The sequence below is a fragment of the Danio rerio genome, chromosome 14, assembly GCF_052040795.2.
Source record: "Danio rerio strain M-AB ecotype USA chromosome 14, GRCz13ab, whole genome shotgun sequence".
NCBI lineage: Eukaryota > Metazoa > Chordata > Actinopteri > Cypriniformes > Danionidae > Danio > Danio rerio.
Window position 1 is genome coordinate 55,732,501 of NC_141034.1, and position 20,000 is coordinate 55,752,500.

The following is a 20,000-nucleotide window of genomic DNA, read 5'->3' on the forward strand; positions in this document are numbered from 1 at the left end:
TCCACGTGAAAATGACTAAAAGCATGTGCTGTAATGTAACTTTTGCAGTACGGGATGCGCATCATTCATATTTTTAAAAGCGCAAAAGAGCACGTGCTGTTGTGTGTGTGCGCGCCGCGTTCAGCCTCGTACAGCAGAGCACACACACATCTAACGCGATCTTAATGTGAGCGCTTTAATGGTCAAACACATGCACACTTGTGTCAGAGCGCGGTGTTTAGTGATTATTCATATTAACCCTCATTTGTGTAATAAACAAACAAGTTGAGAATCAAAATACACGAGAAAGAGAAACCATATCAGAGCCGCACTACTCTTAAAGTGACAGCGTGCGGTATTCCTGCTGCTGCCGACTGTTTATATCATTAATCAATAATAAAATCAAAAATACAGTGCAGATGCTTAAAGCACAGTTTAAACAACAGATTTAATAACTCATTTCTAATAACTGATTTCTTTTATCTTTGCTATGATGACAGTACATTATATTTTACTAGATGTTTTCAAGATATTCAGCTGAAAGTGACATTCAAAGGCTTAATTAGAGTAAATAGACAAGTCATTGTATATCAGTAGTTTCTTCTGCAGACAATCAAACACATATATTGCTTAAAGGGGCTAATAATATTGAGCTATTAAAATAGGTTTCAAAATATTTAAATATTTATATTTATATACAATATATATAATATATAATATTTTATTCTAGCTGAAATAAAACAAATAAGCCTTTCTCCAGAAAAAAAAATATTATAGGAAATACTGTAAAAAAAAAAAAAAACTCTGTTAAACATCAATTGGGAAATATTTATATATAAAAATAAATTCAAAGAAGGACGAAAAATTTTGACTTCAACTAATAATCGTTTTGAATAATCGTGATTACAATTATGACCAAAATAATCGTGATTATGATTTTTCCCATAATCGAGCAGCCCTAGAGCATATTGTATATCAAAACAAAGAACTAAGCATCTGCTTAAATCAAGATTGACTATATATATATGTTTACATATTTTTTGTGTTTTAGGCCCACTTGAATGCAGACATTTTATGGCAAGACTAAAAGTACTGCATTTTCAAGATATATAGAATATAATACACACACACATACATGCATAGATATACACACTGGCCACTTTATTAGGTACACCTTACTAGTCCTGGGTTGAACCCCATTTTGCCTTCAGAACTGCCTTAATCCTTAGATTCAACAAGCTACTGGAAATATTCCTCAGAGATTTTGCTCCATATTGACATGACAGCATCACGCAGTTGCTGCAGATTTGTCGGCTGCACATCCATGATGCCAATCTCCTGTTCCACCACATCCCAAAGGTGCTCTATTGGATTGAGATCTGGTATCTGTGGAGGCCAAATGGAGACGCCTGAAAACGGAGGCGGGGCTGCCGACATTCGCCTTTCTGATTGGGGCTTTTCCTCAATATTAAGTAGCCTAACACACACAGTTCAGTCTCGCATCCTCTCCTTGTAAGTTCAGACTTCGCAAGTTTGATATGGAGAACAGACCCTCGAGGACATGTCGGGTAAATCTTCAAAGGGAACAGTGTACTTTATAATCTTATTTACATCATGCTGGCTACGTTGTTTCACTTTCTCAACAATAAAATGAAAACATGATTTAAGGAACTGCCTATTTTCATTTTGATATTAACAGCTTAACAGACAGCAGAAATGCTGAGGCGTCGTGCTGCATCTTCACTGTATGCATATTTAGAATAAAACGGAGCCTATATAACATCACTGCCTCCTTTCAATTTCATTGAAAATATGAAACGTATCCTCTGCTTTGCTGAATGTCAGTTTTAATAAACATTAATAGCCATTATGAAAGTATAACATACAATAAGTTTATTCATTATAGGAAATAAAGGCAAGCGATCAGTCAATGTACAGAATGTGCGTGGTTACATTAATCATTAACTTATCTTTGCGCTCAGCCAAAACACGTTACCTGTGAACAAGTAATCGATTCAAAAGACCAAAGTTGGGGAATATGTCGTTAGATAAAGACAACAAGATAAATGAAATATCACGTTTAGCAAATATAGTGAGATTAGATCCAGCGGGAGATGCTTGATGAGCAGTCCGACCAGCACAGCTCTCATCTGGGTAGAAATGCTGCAGCGTTTGCCCGAGAGTGTGTGTGTGGTCACGTGATGTGCATTTTCAGCGTTTTGGTGCGGACGGAGAGCAGTTCAGAAACGTGAGTGTGGACGCGGATCGTTTTCATTCTAAAACGCCGTTTTAAAACTAAAACGCACTAGTGTAAACGGGGCCTGAGTTTGCACACCCCTGATATAGAGTGTGAATGCTAGATGTGGGAGTCTCCAAAACAAAGTAATAAACCTAGTGTAATAGATCCAATTTATAGAGGATCTACCATGCCAAAATATTTTTTTAAGGGGTTTAATACAGTTGTTGTGTTACAGTGTGTGAATAAAACCAGCTTCTAATGGTAAACATGTATTAATTGTATTGTTTATAATCAGACTTGATAAAGACACTTTGATTGACATTCTCCCTTTGTACTTGTATCAGAGGGGGAAAGCCCCGCCCACTGGTGACCATCTCTCCCTCACTAGCAGCCTTGAGTGAGAAGCAGCCGTCTGTCCATTAGCCATTAGAGTGTTTGAGCTGCTGAAAATAATGTCAGTATAGACTAAGAGGATTATAGATGTGGAGTTTTAGATGAACAGCGACAGGAGCGACATAGACTGACAGAAGCATGCAGCACACACTGACCAACGACAACATGCAGACCTGACTTGCACTGAGAACACTAGTCCTGTTTTCAATCTGCCACAATGCTGACACACAGGCGTTTGTAGCTCCGCCCTGTTCTTAAAAGAAAACACCTCTCAGAACACATCTCATTTGAATTTAAAGCGACAGTCACCAAAACAGCACAATTAAGATAAAAGTCTAAAACGGACAGTTTCAGAGAGTTATACATTTTTGAGCTGAAACTACTCACAAATGCACTGTAGTCACAACTAATTGTATACCTTGTAAATATGTTTACCTAAAAAAAGCTTTTATACATGCTCGTTGCACATCAAGAGGGAATCTGTGGGCATGTGTGCTGATGCAACAGCAAAGGATTGAGCTGAGGTTAACTTGATTCAATTACAGCTAAATGATCACAGCTGATTTTGGACCACAGATAGCATTGTTATCCTCTCTTCTTTTAAACACATTTCTGTGTGTGTGTGTGTGTGTGTGTGTGTGTTTGTGTGTGTTTTCTCTCTCTCTCAGGCGTTATTAAACCTTGCTGAGAGACTTGGAGAAGCCAAACCTCGAGGACTGACGAAAGCTGATATAGAGCAACTCCCGTCCTACAGGTTTAATTTAGAAAACCACCAGTCTGAACAAACTCTGTGAGTGTTTTCTCTTGTATACATGCATCTGAATATGTATATATGTGAATATAGGTGTGAATATGTGTGTATGATTTTTGTTTTTGGTCCAGGTGTGTTGTGTGCTTTAGTGATTTTGAGTCAAGGCAGCTACTTCGAGTATTACCCTGCAACCACGAATTTCATGCGAAATGTGTGGACAAGTGGTTAAAGGTAAGGGTGATGTTTTAATCCACAATCCTAGGATGGGTGTAAATAATATGAATGCTGATCATTTTCAAGGTTGGGGTTAATGAGTCTAATTTTAATCCATGTTATTAACTAATTATCATCTACACTACCTGACAGAAGTCAAATAATAACTTGATTTCTAGTTGATCATTTGGGAAAGTGTCAGAAGGTGGATTTTTCTGATGAATCATCTGTTGAACATCATCACCAATACTGCAGAAGACCTACTGGAACCAGCATGGAGCTCAGATTCTCACGGAAATCAGTCAAGTTTGGTGAAGGAGAAATCATGGTTTGGGGTTACATTCAGTATGGGGGTGTGCGAGAGATCTGCAGAGTGGATGATTAACATCAACAGCCTGAGGTATCAAGACATTTGTGCTGCCCATTACATTACAAACCACAGGAGAGGGACAATTCTCCAGCAGGATAGCGCTCCTTCTCATACTTCAGCCTCCACATCAAAGCTCCTGAAAGCAAAGAAGGTCAAGCTGCTCCAGGATTGGCCCGCCCAGTCACCAGACTTGAACATTATTGAGCATGTCTGGGGTAAGATGGAGGAGGAGGCACTGAAGATGAATCCAAAGAATCTTGATGAACTCTGGGAGTCCTGCAGGAAGGCTTTCTTCTTCATTCCAGATGACTTTATTAATCAGTGATTTGAGTCATGTCAGAGATGTATGGATGCAGTCCTCCAAGCTCATGATGGAGTCAGACACAATATTCATTCTGTCTCCACTGCAGCAGGACTTTATATTCTATACTGGACATTATTTCTGTTCAGTGACGAGACTATTGTTTAAGCAAAGTGAGACCTGGGTGTAATCTAGAGGCCTTTGCCTTTCATATAAGCCACTTCTGATACCAAATGACCAACTAGTCAAGTTATTACTTGTTGTTCCTAAAACTTGGATAGGCCACAAGATTTTTGTCATGTAGTTTATGAATTTTAGCTCAGTAAACTCCTAATTGGCTGATTATTAATAGTTAGTAAGGTAATAGTTATGTTTAGTTATTGAGAAGGATCGGTGATGCAGAATATAAAGAATATGTACTTATAAATAAACAGTCAATGTGGTAATAACAGACATGCTAATAAGCAACTACAGTGAGAATTGGTCATTATACTAATGTTACGGTGGACACGCAGCCTTATGGTCAAAATTATCATTGCTGATCTGCTTCATATTTTTATCTAAAAGTATTGAACACACCACCATTTTTCTCAGAAAACATATTTTTATAGGTGCCGTTGGCTTGAAATTTTCACCAGATGTTGGTAACAATCAAAGAGATCCATATATATATATATATATATATATATATATATATATATATATATATATATATATATATATATATATATATATATATATATATATATATATATATACATTATTTTTATTACACATAAGCTCATTTGTAAACTAATTAGATGCATTTTTCTCTTAAAAGAGAAATATTTATTATATAAAACATATTTTTTATAAATATTATATAATATTTTATATAAATATTATATATAAATTATATAATATTTATTATATAAAAGAAAATGCATCTAATTTACAAATGAGCTTATGTGTAATAAGATAAATGTACACAGGGAAAAAGTGTTGAACACATGAAGAAAGGAAGGTGTAGAAAAACATGGAAAGTCCAGACAGCAGCTGAAATCTCTCAGTAGTTCTTCAGCAACTCTCTGCCCTTCCTCAGTGTAAGTGAATATCTGCTGCTTCAGTCCAACATCTGCATTAGCAGGAGGATGAAGGGTGGACATTCAAGCAAGGCAATGATCCAAAACACAGTCAAAGTGACTCTCAGATGCTTTCAGAGAAAGAAAATCAAGCTGTAGAATGGCCCAGCCAATCCCCTGACTCCAATCCAATAGAGAAAACAAAATAAAGCTCAAATTTGATAGACGAGACCCACAGAAGCATCAAGATTTTGACACTCTGTTGAAGTCTGTGAGAAACTCACACCTGAGCAATGCATGAGACTTCATTCCCCTAATGAGAGGCGTCTTAAAGCTGTTAGTATTAAAAAAGCTTTTTATATAAAGTATTAAACACATTTCAGTAGATCAGCTCTTTCTCCTTGTGTCATTACATTGTTAATACATATAACTCATCTTTCAGATTTGTTTTGTTATATTGTTATATCTGTATTGTTTGGGTTTTTACCAAAATCTGGCTCAATTCCATGTCAACAGCTCCTTTGGAAATATTATACGCAGGTAAAACATATGTTCAATACTCCTATTCCCCAATCTATATATACAAATATTTATATAATAGTATTTGCAATTAAATAGCTTTATTGGTTACATAAACTGCACCAAAATATCACAGGAGCACTAATAATATTGACTGCACCCATTTACAGTTGAAGTCAGAATTATTCGCCCCCCTGAATTATTAGCCCCCCTGTTTATTTTTTCCCCAATTTCTGTTTAACAGAGAGATTTCTTCAACACATTTCTAATCATAATAGTTTTAGTAACTCATAATAACTGATTTATTTTATCTTTGCCATGATGACAGTAAATAATATTTGACTAGATATTCTTCAAGACACTTCTATACAGCTTAAAGTGACATTTAAAGGCTTAACTAGGTTACTTAGGTGAGCTAGGCAGGTTAGGGTAATTAGGCAAGTTATTGTATCACAATGGTTTGTTCTGTAGACTGTCTGAAAAAAAAGAATAGCTTAAAGAGGCAAATAACTTTGTCCTTAAAATGGTGTTTAAAAACTTAAAAACTGCTTTCATTCTAGCCGAAATAAAACAAGTCAGACTTTCTCCAGAAGAAAAAATATTATCAGACATACTGTGAAAATTTCCTTGCTCTGTTAAACATCATTTAGGAACTATTTAAAAAAGCAAAAGAAATTCAGAGGGGGCTAATAATTCTGACTTTAACTGTATATGCATCTCTTCATAATGCATCACATGTGTTTCAGACCAATCGCACCTGTCCGATCTGTCGAGCCGACGCGTCTGAAGTTCACCGCGATGTGGAATGATGTTCAGGTTTCTGTCCTTCACTGGAAAGCAGCACAAACCCAGGAGTGTGTTCTGTAAGCGGAGACGCCTGATCTCCAGCCAAACGCCAATCTGCCCCCAATCCCCGCTCCCGAACCCAACCTCAACAATAAGCAATCTTGGATCCGTACGGAATCTGTTCGACCTCCGCTGTGTGAGTTTTTCACGAAACGCTACTGCCGCCTGGAAACCATTTGGGTTTTTTTCTTTTAGCATTTCCCTCGTTCTGCAGATTCCAAAGATAACCTGTAGTTGCGTGTTGTGTTGGCATATATTCGTTTACACCGTTGAATATTCATATTTGATCACAGATCGTGCGTGAGGGACGGCAGGCTCCTGTTTTTTTGTGTTTCGTTTATTTTTGGCTTTACTGTGCAATCATAAGGACCTGCTCCGCCGGCCATCGTAGATGCATGGGCTGAGGGACTTGTTAATAATCTATGTTTTGCAATAATGTATTGATCATTTGAATATCTTAATCCCGAATTCTCTTTTATCTGCGAATGCTGTCGTGAAGGTGTGACGTTCAGTGGTTTCACAGTTCCAAGAGGACTAAAAAAAAACAAAGACGGAAGATGAAAAAAAAAAAAAAAGGAGGACTCCCTTTGGGAAATGTGGCGTTTGCTGGGACTGCAGCATGCAAACACACACTTACACACACTGCCTCTGCACAAGCGCTCATGGCTTCTGGACGGCCTCTTTGTGTTCATTTCTCAGCTAGCTCCAGGAGAACACCTCAAGCCCGACTGTTCTTTTAGACTAGCAATATTCCAGTTATCCACGAGGAATATATCCAAGTCCAGAATGACTCTCTTCGGGGAAGCGTGTGGAAAGCAATACGTGCAATGAGGTGAACCTGATTTTCAGAGGACCAGGCTTTTGTTCTTTTGTGTTTCCCTCATTCGTGAGCCAAATAATCAACAGATACTCTTGAAGATTTTAGCTCTGCCTTCTCAAGACCTTGACAAGCACAAACCTGTTACTAATCCGTTTGTTTTGTTTCTTTAAAAGAAGTGCTGTTATTTATTTTCTTCTTTCCAGAGCATTTCTGAAGGAAACGTACGGTTGGGTTATTAGTCGTTTAGCCTCCTCTTGTCAGGTCTCAGGCAAAGAGAAAGAGAGAAGAAAAAAAGCATTGTATGCATAGCCTTGGTGTGAAAGGTTGCAAATTATCGTCTTGTTTTTAAGACACAAGAATGTTGAAACCCTCTGTATTTGTAGTTTGGCCCTCTAATGTGTGCCAGCTGACTGTATAGTCGATCCACGGAAATCCTGAAGAGGATTGGGGATGGTAGACATAGAGCGTTAGGGTCGTTTTAAGAAAAAAAGAAAAGAAAATGCACTGTAAAACGCTCAACTCGTGCTTCACTCGATTCCAAAAACAACCTGAGCGTCACGTTCAGGAGATAAAACTATGAACTATTTGGGTGTTGTTTTTATTCCCGGAGTAAGTACTTTAATTATAGGACTTTTAAAAATATATATAGATATATCCGAGTCGTTTGTCCACTGAATAGTCATTGTAACTCAATAGAAACACTGGCTTTTTCGGGGGGTAAAAACAAAGGGACTCTTTTAAGAGAATGTTGCGTGTTATTTTGCGTGCCAGGTTTTAGAGAGGAAAAAAAAACTACTAAAAATACAAAGCCATTGTAATGAATTTAATCCACACACTTTTGATAAGTAATCTATGTATACATATCTGTTCACTGGCATATATTTTGAGTACAAGTTAAAAAAAAAAAAAATCACTCAGGGCCTCTCTGTAATTGAAAAATAAAGGAAAACAGTCCATTTCGAATGGGATTGACGCCATGGAGATATATTTGGGTATATTGTTTTCCTCAGGCCATGCATATTTTAAATGTAATCGACTGAACTAATATTCCTTTTTTATTAAAATAGTGCTGAATATTATTCCATTATAGGACTGGCATGCAACGAAAAAAAAAACAAACGAAAAAAAAATGACGTGTTGTATCGAGTGAGAATAGGCTTTCGTCACTGCAGCCGATCATTATTATGATTATTATTATGATTATTATTAGCGTATGTTATTCGAATTCGAGTTTTTCCGTGTTCTTGTATACTTGAACCACACTTAAAGGTTGTAATCCCGTTTGAGAAACGTGCCGCGCTGCACACTGTCCTACCTAGACCACTTCCGAGACTATTCTTACAGTGTTTGCATGATTTAAAAAGAAAAAAACAACGTTAAAAAAAAGTAATGATAATCTGTATTTTTCCGTGAGAGATATCTAGACGGTGGGTGGGCGAGTATTTAATTGTGCACAATATGCATGCATGTCTAAACCAGTTCCCAATTGGGTTTCGATTTTGTTTTCTTATTTCGTTTTAGGTAGATCTAGTTGGCTTTGGGTTCTGGGTTGTCGGGGACTTTCTGCTCAGCTGATAACTGCCATGCACTGTACTGCACACATTTATAACACAGCCGAATGACTACAAGATTTTATCGTGCTTGTACTTGCTATTGAAGACGACGGGAAAATGTGACGGATAGTTTTCTCACCACATTTGTGCTTCTAATGTTGCCTCAGTTACTGACACACTTGCCTGGAATCTAGATAATGGAAAGCCATATAGTTAACAAGAAAAAAAAAACTAATAAAAAAAGGTGCTAGATATTCTATATTTAGGTGTAATGCTACGTTCACGTAAAAGAGAATGCAATAGTTTGTTATGGGTCTCTGTTCATACAGCATGCAGTGCTATACTCTAGTGCCCTCAAAAACAGTGCTCATAACGTCATCAGTTGATAATACAGGGGTTTCACATGAGAAACTAAACGAAAAAAAGAGACTATTTAGCTTTACTTGTGTGTGCTGGTAGACGGTGAGCGTTTTAAAGGATGATTATGATATGGTGAATATTAATTTACTGCCCGATTGATGATGCACTGCAGAAAAAAGAAGGAAAACATGAGCCTTACGTTGAGTTTCTGACTTCTCTCTAGTTCAGATATCTAAAACATTATTAATTCAAGAAGCATTTTGTAGACGAGTTTGTGAACTATTTGTGTTGTAGACCAGTTCAATGTGGTCATGTCATCTGCCTAAAAACATTTCCCGCTTTCCAAACTATTTCATAACTCTAACAAGAGGCAATTCAATCATAACAGCATAATATCATCACATTATTTATCAATTTGTGGGATTCTCGGACGCTTTAGAAATTAAAACTGTATAACAGGAGATGCGTTGGGACCATTGTTTTCGTTTACATCCCTCAAATTAATCTATTGCAACTTTAGCTTTGTGCAGAAACATGCAACAGGATTGCATTGTAAACAGTAACGTGAAAATTCAATAAGTTTTCGGTAATGCTTTGCTTGAATTGGATTTTATGCATGCTTGTGACAACTGTTAAGTGTCATTTGCTCAGTTATGTCATTTTAAATGCAAAGATGACATTGTTTGTTATGACAGCTTGACATAAACAAGACAACATGTTATAAACCTGTCATAAACATGATTGTCACATGTCATAAATCCTATAACAGCATCATTATTTACTTTTGACTTCACCTACAGTGTGTTAAGCTGAGTCTTACATTGAGTTTCTGACTTCTCTAGTTCAGATATCTAAAAAATTATTAATTCAAGAAGCATTTTGTAGACGAGTTTGTGAACTATTTGTGTTGTAGACTATTTCAATGTGGTCATGTCATCTGCCTAAAAACATTTCCTGCTTTCCAAACTATTTCATAACTCTAACAAGAGGCAATTCAATCATTTCTTAATGTTATAACAGCATAATATCATAACATTGTTTATCAATAATGTTTTTTTTTTTTGGGTGGGGGATACTCGGAATCTTTAGAAATGAAAAATGTATAACAGGAGATATGTTGGTACCATTGTTTTTGTTTACATCCCTCAAAATGATCTATTGCAATTTTAGTTTTGTACAGAAACATGCAACAAGATTGCATTGTAAACCGTAGCGTAAAATTTTAATACATTTTCTGTAATGCTTTACTTGAAGGGGTGTTCGTAAGACTTTTATAACCATGACACATGACATTTTATGCACGCTTATGACAACTGTTATTAAGTGTCATATGCTCAGTGATGTAATTTTAAATGTAACGATGACATTATGACAACTTGACATAAATAGAGCACAACCTGTTTTTGTCAGGACAACTTAACATTACCAAGACAACATGGCTTGTCATAAACCCGTCATAAACATGACTGAAGCCATTATTAATGTGGTATGAATCATTATAACAGCATCATTATTTATTATGGCACATTATTTATAATGATTTGACAGAGTAACGACACACTGAAAAAAAATATTCAGAGGATTCCTTGGATTTAATCAATTTTTTATGTTAAGTGGTTGCAAACAATTTATTTGTGTTGAATTTAAACAAACAAATTAAGTTGAACATTATTAAACTTAATTAGTTTGTTTAAATTCAACACAAATAAATAGTTTGCAACAGTTCTGCATGCAACACTTTTTTCAGTGCACTTTAAATAAGACATTCGAATGACAAATACAGTGAAAACATGAACAGATCTATTCATTGCACAATTATAACGCTTCATGACAGATTTATGACAAGTTTTGTTGTTTTGGTAATGTCAGGTTGTCATAACAAACAGTGTCATCTTTGCATTCAAAACGACATAACTGAGCGAATGACACTTAATAACAGTTGTTATAAGCATTCATAAAATCTCTCACATTTATGGCATGTCATGATTATGCAGGATTCAGCTTCATGTAGTGTTAATAAAGTTAGTTACAACTTGACATAAACAAATACATCACACCCTGTTTTTGTCTTTGTTGTCATGACAACTTGACATTACCAGGACAACATAACTTGTCATAAACATGATTGTCAAGAAGACATCATAAATGTGTTTTAAATTTCATAACAGCGTCATTAACTAGTGTTACAAGCTGAATTAATCATTAACAGATTAATGGCACTTTTAATGAGACAATTTTGTCAGTGAAAACGTGAACAGAAATATTCATGACACATTCAAAATACTTCATTATAATCATGTTGATGATAGATTTATGACGTGTGTTCTGTTTATGTCAAGTTGTCAAAACTATGTCATATTTGCATTTAAAATTGCATAACTGAGCATATGACACTTAACGACAGTTGCCATCTTATTCACGTTCATGACTTGCCATGATTATAAGGGTTTCAGCTTCATGCAAAGTGTTAATACGGTTAATTACAACTTGACATAAACAAATACATCACAGCCTGTTTTTGACTGTCATCGTGACAACTTGACATCACCAAGAAAACTTGTGATAAACCTGTCATTGTGATGGTCAAACATGATTGTCATGAAGCCGTTATAAATGTGTTATGAATTTTATAACAGCATCATTACTATCTATTTTCAACCTCAACTACAGTGTTACAAGCTGAATTGGTCATTAAAATGTCATGAAATATTAGTGACGCTCTTAAAATGATTCGACAGAGTCATGACACTTTTAATAAGACATTTTAAAAACAGATATACGTAAACAAAAATATTCATGACACAATTATAATGCCTCATGACAGATTTATGACAAGTTTTGTTGTGTTGGTAATGTCAGGCTGTCGTGATAAAGAGTGGTTGTGATGTATTTATGTCAGGTTGTCATAACAAACAGTGTCATATTTACGTTTAAAATGACATAAATGAGCGAATGACACTTAATAACAGTTGTCATAAACATGCATAAAATCTCTCACATTCATGGCATGTCATGATTATAAAGGTTTCAGCTTCATGTAAAGTTAGTAAGGTCTTTGACAACTTAATGCTACCAGGAAAACACAACTAGTCATAAATCTGTCATAAACATGATTGTCATGAAGCCATTATAAATGTGTTATGAATAGTAGACCGGCATCATTAATATTTTTGTTTGACCTCTACTGTGGTGCAAGCTGAATTAGTGATTAAAATGTTATGAAATATAGTCTGCGCCAATAGCCTAGTGGTAAGTACGTCGTCATATAGCACCCAGGTGCTCGCGGCGGCCCAAGTTCGATTCCCAGCTCGAGGTTCTTTGCCGATCCTTCCCCTCTCTCTGCTCCTCATACTTTCCTGTCTGTAAATCTCTCCACTCACCCCTATAAAAATAATGATAAAAAATAGAATATTAATGATGCTGTTCAAATGATTTGACAGAGCCATGATACGTTTAATGAGACATTTTAATGACAAATACAGTGAAAACGTGAACAGAGAAATATTCATGACAATCATGAGAATCAATATTCATGATTAATGCCTTATGGCAATCATGTTTATGACTGATTTATGACATATTTACAACATATAAGTTATGTTGTCTTTGTAACGTCAAGTTCTTGTGACAGATAAAGAGTGGTTGTGATGTATTTATGTTGAGTTGTCATAACAAACAATGACTTTCTTTCATTTAAAATGACATAACTGAGCGAATGACACTTAATAACTGTTATTATAAGCATGCATAAAATCTCATCCATGTGTCATGATTATAAAGGTTTCATGACAGTCTTATAAACATCCCTTCAAGTATAGTGTAACCAAAATTTACCAAAATAATCTGCATGTTGGGTTAGTAAATTAAATGTATTTTTGGATAATTTAGCTTGATTTAAGGAAAAACTCGCTTAATTTTGACTCATTATTTCTGAAAATCAAACAATATTTGAAGTTGTATAATAAATGCTTCTTGATTTGACAATGTTGAGATCATTTGTGCTAGAAATTGGACTAAAACTCAACGTGAGAGCAGCGTCATCTGCAGTGTTCAGTCCCGTACATCTGCCTTAACTCCTCAAGTCAGCGTGGTGTGGGGGATTACAAACAACACATTCACCAAAAACACACACGGTGTACGCTTTCTCTCTCTACCTTCTTCAAAAAGCGTTGTTGATTATGATTATTAATAAACACGCAAGCACTTTCATGCTTGGGGTTAAAGCGGCTGTGGGCTCTTTCTAATATATCCTTGTTTAGATTTATAAAGGAATTTTTCACAATAATCGAGATTCCTTCAAAAGCTCAGTGTTACCTGTATTACTAGGAAGAAAAACCCATAGAGCTTCATAATAACTGCACACTATGAATCATTTATGAAGCATCAGCAAGTCATTTATCAGGCATTAATGATATACTTTAGTAAGCAGTGTGTAAATACAGCTATAAATGCAGGCTTATGCGGACAGATATAACGTGCTTAATGATTGTGTTTTCATAATTCAGTAATGAAAGATTATTTTTTAAGAGGTTATTTAGGAGTAGTTGGTGTTTTGAAGATCATTCTACACTGTAAACATGTATATCTTAATGAACAGCTTCTGTATTTAGTGATTCACTAGTGTTTTCTGGTTGGGAATTGCAGGATGTTGATCTCTGCTTATTTGTTTACTTTAAATGTTGTGAATTCAACACCACAGTTTAACAAAGTGACTTATAGTGACTTTTTAGTTGTTTGAAATATTATAAGAACTAATATCTAGAGAAATAAGTGTGTAAAGTAACAGAAAATGTGCTGCAGTTTATTACAAGGTGTTTGTAGTGTAAAACACAACACCGATCCAGACAATACAGCACTGCAAACTATTACAAATGACACCTTTTTTCCAACTTTTCAAGGTTAAAACTTGTAGGAAGAACAATCAAGCTCCCATAATGCAATTCAAAAGCAGAAGTAAACATGTAAGAATAAAAACATCAATCACAAAATACAGAAAACTGCTCATTTACGGCTGTTTTTATAGTGTGAATGAGTAAGCTATTAAAATGAACATTTATACATCCTATTTTTTGCAGGCAGATAGTAATGGTTACACTGTAAGTTAATAAATGCTTTAATAACACACATTTCCAACAGTTTATCTCTATGTAAATCCCTTATAAATGATAATTAAAAGCTCACAGAAAAAGTAAATGAATGAAAAAGCTATATGTTTATTTCAAGATACGAGGATGGACAGCAAGGTATCAACACTGGAAAGTCATTTGCAATCTTATCTAAACACTAAAATGACTGTACTGCTTTAACATCACTGGATAACACTAAAATATGATCATGTTATGTTGTTTAATTATTATATTGATGTTGTTTAATCAAAGATGTTTGCATCAAAAAACACTTATTCAGTGATATTTTAACTGCAGTAATTTTCATTTTTAGAAAAGATTGCAGAAGTTTGATTTGATACAGCTGTGTTTATACAGTTTCATTTATTTAATTGTTTTTATTAAGCATAAATAGTCCTCGTTTCAGAGATAATCTCACAAAACTGTAGGAATGTGTGTTAATAAGGCATTTCTTAAAATGCAGAGTAACGATTACTACTATATGATTGGAAAAAATAAGGTGTAAATTAAATAAAATGTTAATTTCAATAATCATTTACTTACTATACTGTAAAAAAATGCTGGGTTTCACACAATTCCTTTATGTTGTCCCACAAATTAAGTAAATTGTTTTTTTAAATTTAAGTTGATTTGAACATAAAACAATTAATTTGCCCCCAAAAAAGCCTTAAGAATTGTTGCTTCAACTCATTTTCAATATGTAGTTTGAACAAACAGCAAAAGTCAGTTTTTAAATGTAGATTATTTTCAAACAAAACACCAGCTACTCTTAAATAACCGTTTCGGGATATAATACAACACCTAATTTAGTCATGAAAAATTAATAAACATTTAAGTAAACTGTAAAAACTGATTATTTACTTAATGTGAGTAAAACTGTTGCTTTAAAAGTTTGATGTTGTTGTTTAAATAAACCCGTTGTAACTTGGATCTGTTAAGTTGTTTAAACTTACATTTTTTATAATTATGCCCATTGTTCGTTTACTTAAAAATTAAAAAGGCTTTACTCAATTTTTAAAGTAAACTCAACAGCACTCAAAAAAAAAAAAAAAAAAAAAAGAGTGTGTCGGGACAACATGAGTTTTTTGAGTATTGAGTTGAATCATCACAATTCTTAAGTCTATTTTTGGGACAACTTAATTACTTTCACAATTTTAAGTGGATTGAACATAAAACAATTAAGTTAATTTAATCAATTTGTGTTGGAGCAACATGAACACTGAAAAACATTATTCAGAGATGATTTCTTGGATTTACTAAATTGTTTTAAGTTAAGTGGTTGTAAATAATTTATTTGTGTTGAATTTAAAGAAACAAATTTAGTTGAACATTATTAAACTTAATTTGTTTGTTTAAATTCAACACAAATAAATTGTTTGCAACAGTTCTGCATGCAACAGTTTTTCCAGTGAAGGATTTGTGTGGATTTCAGCATTGATTACGGTGTAGTCTGTTTAAAAAACAACAGGTTTACTCAATTTAAGTACAGTCAACTAATTTTTGGCTTTACTCAATTTTTAAAATAAACTAAACAGCATTCAAAAAGTAGAAGTTTTTTTGAGTATTGAGTTGAATCATCACAATTCTTAAGTCTTTTTTGGGGCATCTTAATTGTTTTATGTTCAATCCACTTAAAATTGTGAAAGTAAGTTAACTTAATCAATTTGTGTTGGGACAACATGAATAATTTGTGTGGATTTCAGCATTGATTATGGTCTAGTCTGTTTAAAAACAACAGGTTTACTCTCTGTAAGTAAAGTCAACTAATCTATTTTTTACAATGTATGTGAATACAATCAATAATCACATTATACATGCACTTATAAGTCAAGAATACAGCATATGTAGCTGTGTTTATAAACTGCTCATTAATAACACTGCAAAAAATGCTTTTCTTAGAGTTTTTCTCTTGTTTCTAGTCCAAATATCCTAAAATTCTCAAATCAAGAAGCGTTTTAATACAAATAATGTCTTGTTTTTCAGAAATAATGAGCCAAAAATAAGTGAGTTTTTCCTTAAAACAAGCAAAATAATCTGCCAATGGGGTCAGCTAAATAATGCTATTCCAAAGCAGAAGCAAGTTTAATTTAGCTTACCCCTTTGGCAGATTATTTTGCTCATTTTCAGGAAAAACTCACTTATTTTTGCCTCATCATTTCTGAAAACAAGACCTTACTGTCAAAAATGCTTCTTGATTTAAGAATTTTTAGATATTTCATAAATATTGAGCCAAAAATAAGTGAGCTTTTCCTTACAACAAGCAAAATAATCAGCCAAGGAGGTAAACTACATAATGTTTCTTTAAAGCGGAAGCAAGTTTATTTTTCTTACCTCTTTGGCAGATTATTTAGATTATTTATCTTGTTTTAAGGAAAAACTCACTTATTTTTACCTCGTTTCTGAAAACAAGACATTGTTTTTTATTTTTATTTAAATGGTTCTAGATTTAAGACTGTTTAGATATTTGGACTTGAATCGTCGTGTTTTCAGAAATAATGAGCCAAAAATAAGTGAGTTTTTCCTTACACCAAGCTAAATAATGAGCCAATGGGGTCAGCTAAATAATGATAATTCAAAGCAGAAGCAAGTTTATTTAGCTTACCCCTTTGGCAGAATTTTTTTTTTACCCCTTTGGCAGAAAACAAGACATTATATTCATATAAATGCTTGATGATTTAAGACTGTTTAGATACTTGGGCTAAAAACATCTTGTTTTCAGAAATAATGAGCCAAAAATAAGTGTTTTTCTTTAAAAAAAAAAAAAAAGCTAAATAGTCTGCCAGTGGGTTAAGCAAGGTAGTCTTGCTCCTGCTTTGAAATAACATTGTTTAGTTGACCTCATTGACAGATTATTAAGCTTATTTTAAGAAAATACTAATTTATTTTTGACTCATTATGTCTGAAAACAAAACAACATTATTTACATGTCCAGAAAATGCTTCTTTAATTATTTATTTAAGATATTCAGACTAAATATGAGACAAAAACTAAAGGGTAACACTTTAGTTAAGGTCACAATACATGCTAATAACTACTGCTTTAGATATTAACCAGTTATAAAGTATGATCTTATTCTACATCTTTAATCCAACCCAAAACTTAAACCCAATTTCTACCTACCTTACTACTAATAAACCGCTAATTAGTAGATTATTAAGCTAGTAGTGTTAGCTATCGGGATATTAATGCAGTGAATAGTGACCTAAACTAGTGTTACCAAACTAAAAAAGGCATTTATTTACATGCAGATGCTAAATGACCCGTCTACTGATGATCATAAATGATTCACTGCATGCAGCAGTTATAAAGCCGACAAAAAAACACAAAAAACAAGAGTTATGACGCTGATAAATAGAATCTTGTAGTCTTTCTGTGACTCTACTACTAATAAATAATCTCACAGCTTGTGTGGTGGAAAATTGTGTTCCAATAAGCAGCTCCAATGCGTTTAGGATTTTCTGTGATTTGTTGATTGCTCCATAGACGCCACTGATTGTTTACCAATGATTTGTTGCTGTGGTGGGATAGTGGATTGTTTACTGTTCTCTTCTTCTCCTCCTGGCCTTCAGGGGTCCGTCATTGCCTGAACTCCAGACCCCCCGAGCCGAAAAACGAAAGCGTCGGGGCCAGGGGCTTGTGTTCTGTGTGTTAGGAAGATATTTTTGCTTTGGTACTTGCACATTTACAGTTACCTCATTTTTGCCATGTTTGTATTTGGAAGAAACAAAACAACAACAACAACAACAAAAAAATGACAAACAAATAAAAAAAAAACGATGAAATAAAAAGTCTAATATATATTATATATAGGAAATGGTTCTTAATGCTATAAGTTTTTCATTCCATTGGAATCATTGTTTGTAGCATTTAACATATAACTAGTTCTAGTGTATTATAAATACATCTGTATACTGATTGAAAAAAGTTTTTAAGATTTGTACTTTTTTTAAATGAAAGTTGCTAGTTCTGCTTTACCGAGTAGTGCAATCATATTTTTTTTAATTGTGGCTGATTGGAGAGGGTTGTTCACTAATAAATGTGTGATGTATACTCATACTACACCGACTAAAGGAATCACTGCTTTAACTGTATTGCACTGCATTGTGTGTGTGTGTGTGTGTGTGTGTGTGTGTGTGTGTGTGTGTGTGTGTGTGTGTGTGTGTGTGTGTGTGTGTGTGTGTGTGTGTGTTTTTCGGTCTCAAAATGACATCTTTTAGCCTGTGTTTAACAGAAATCATCTGTGAATTGTTTTTATACTAACCGGCCATTTTATTAGGTACACCTGCCTAATTGCTCGCAAATTTCTAATCAGCCAATCACATGGCAGCAGCTTAATGCATTTAGGCATGTAGACATGGTCAAGACGATCTGATGCAGATTAAAGAGAGCATCAGAATGAGGAAGAAAGGGGATTAAAGTGACTTTGAACGTGGCATGAAATTTCAGAAACTGCTGATCTACTGGGATTTTCACGCACAACCATCTCTAGGGTTTACAGAGAATGGTCTGAAAAATAGGAAATATCCAGTGAGCGGCAGTTCTGTGGGCGCAAATGCCTTGATGTCAGAGGAGAATGGCCAGACTGGCTCCAGCTGATAGAAAGGCAACAGTAACTCAAATAAGCACTCGCTACAACCGAGGTCTGCAGAAGAGCATCTCTGAACACACAACACGTCCAACCTTGAGGCAGATGGGCTACAGCAGCAGAAGACCACACCGGGTGCCGCTCCTGTCAGAAAAGAACAGGAAACTGAGGCTACAATTCACACAGACTCACCAAAACTGGACAATAGAAGATTGGAGAAACGTTGCCTGCTCTGATGAGTCTCCATTTCTGCTGACACATTCAGATAGTCGGGTCAGAATTTGGCATGAAAGCATGGACACATCCTGCCTTGTATCAGCGGTTCAGGCTGCTGGTGGTGGTGTAATGGTGTTGGGGATATTTTCTTGGCACACTTTGGGTTCATTAGCACCAATTGAGCATGGTGTCAACACCACAGCCTACCTGAGTATTGTTGCTGACCATGTCCATCCCTTTATGAGCACAGTGTCTCCATCTTCTGATGGCTACCTCCAGCAGAATAACGCACCATGTCATTAAGCGTGAATCATCTCAGACTGGTTTCTGGAACATGACAATGAGTTCACTGCACTCAAATGGCCTCCACAGCCATCTGACTCAACCCTATAGAGCACCTTTGGGATGTTGTGGAACGGGAGATTGGCATTATGGATGTGCAGCCGACAAATCTGCAGCAACTGCGTGATGCTATCATGTCAGCATGGAGCAAAATCTCTGAGGAATATTTAAAAAAAAAAAAAACAGCCACTGACTTCCACTTTAGTCCTAATATATAGATGCTTTAACACACAAATTATATTTTGTGTTCAGTTTTGGGTGTACTGTCCCTTTAAATCACAGGCCTCAAACTCAATTCCTGGAGGGCCGCAGCTCTGCCCAGTTTT

The 20,000-nt window shown here is 35.0% G+C and overlaps 1 protein-coding gene and 1 long non-coding RNA gene across 12 annotated transcripts in view; one reads left to right on the forward strand and one right to left on the reverse strand.

Annotated features, from left to right (window-relative positions):
* rnf44 (ring finger protein 44) overlaps nt 1-20,000 on the forward strand; it is a 325,815-nt gene that overhangs the window by 45,186 nt on the left and 260,629 nt on the right. For 9 of the 11 annotated variants that reach the window (XM_087280856.1, XM_087280859.1, XM_087280853.1 and 6 more), the window contains 3 exons: nt 3,280-3,401; nt 3,494-3,593; nt 6,573-8,222. The exons of 1 other annotated variant lie outside the window; for it this stretch is intronic. In XM_087280856.1, the coding sequence (XP_087136982.1) occupies nt 3,280-3,401; nt 3,494-3,593; nt 6,573-6,635 (285 nt within the window). In that variant the 3' untranslated portion in view covers nt 6,636-8,222. 11 annotated transcript variants of the gene reach the window in all.
* LOC147834063 (uncharacterized) lies at nt 15,299-18,589 on the reverse strand. The gene is made up of 3 exons (XR_015508051.1): nt 16,914-18,589; nt 16,163-16,350; nt 15,299-15,666 (listed from the first exon to the last, which is right to left on the reverse strand). It is a non-coding gene; the product is annotated as an uncharacterized LOC147834063 (long non-coding RNA).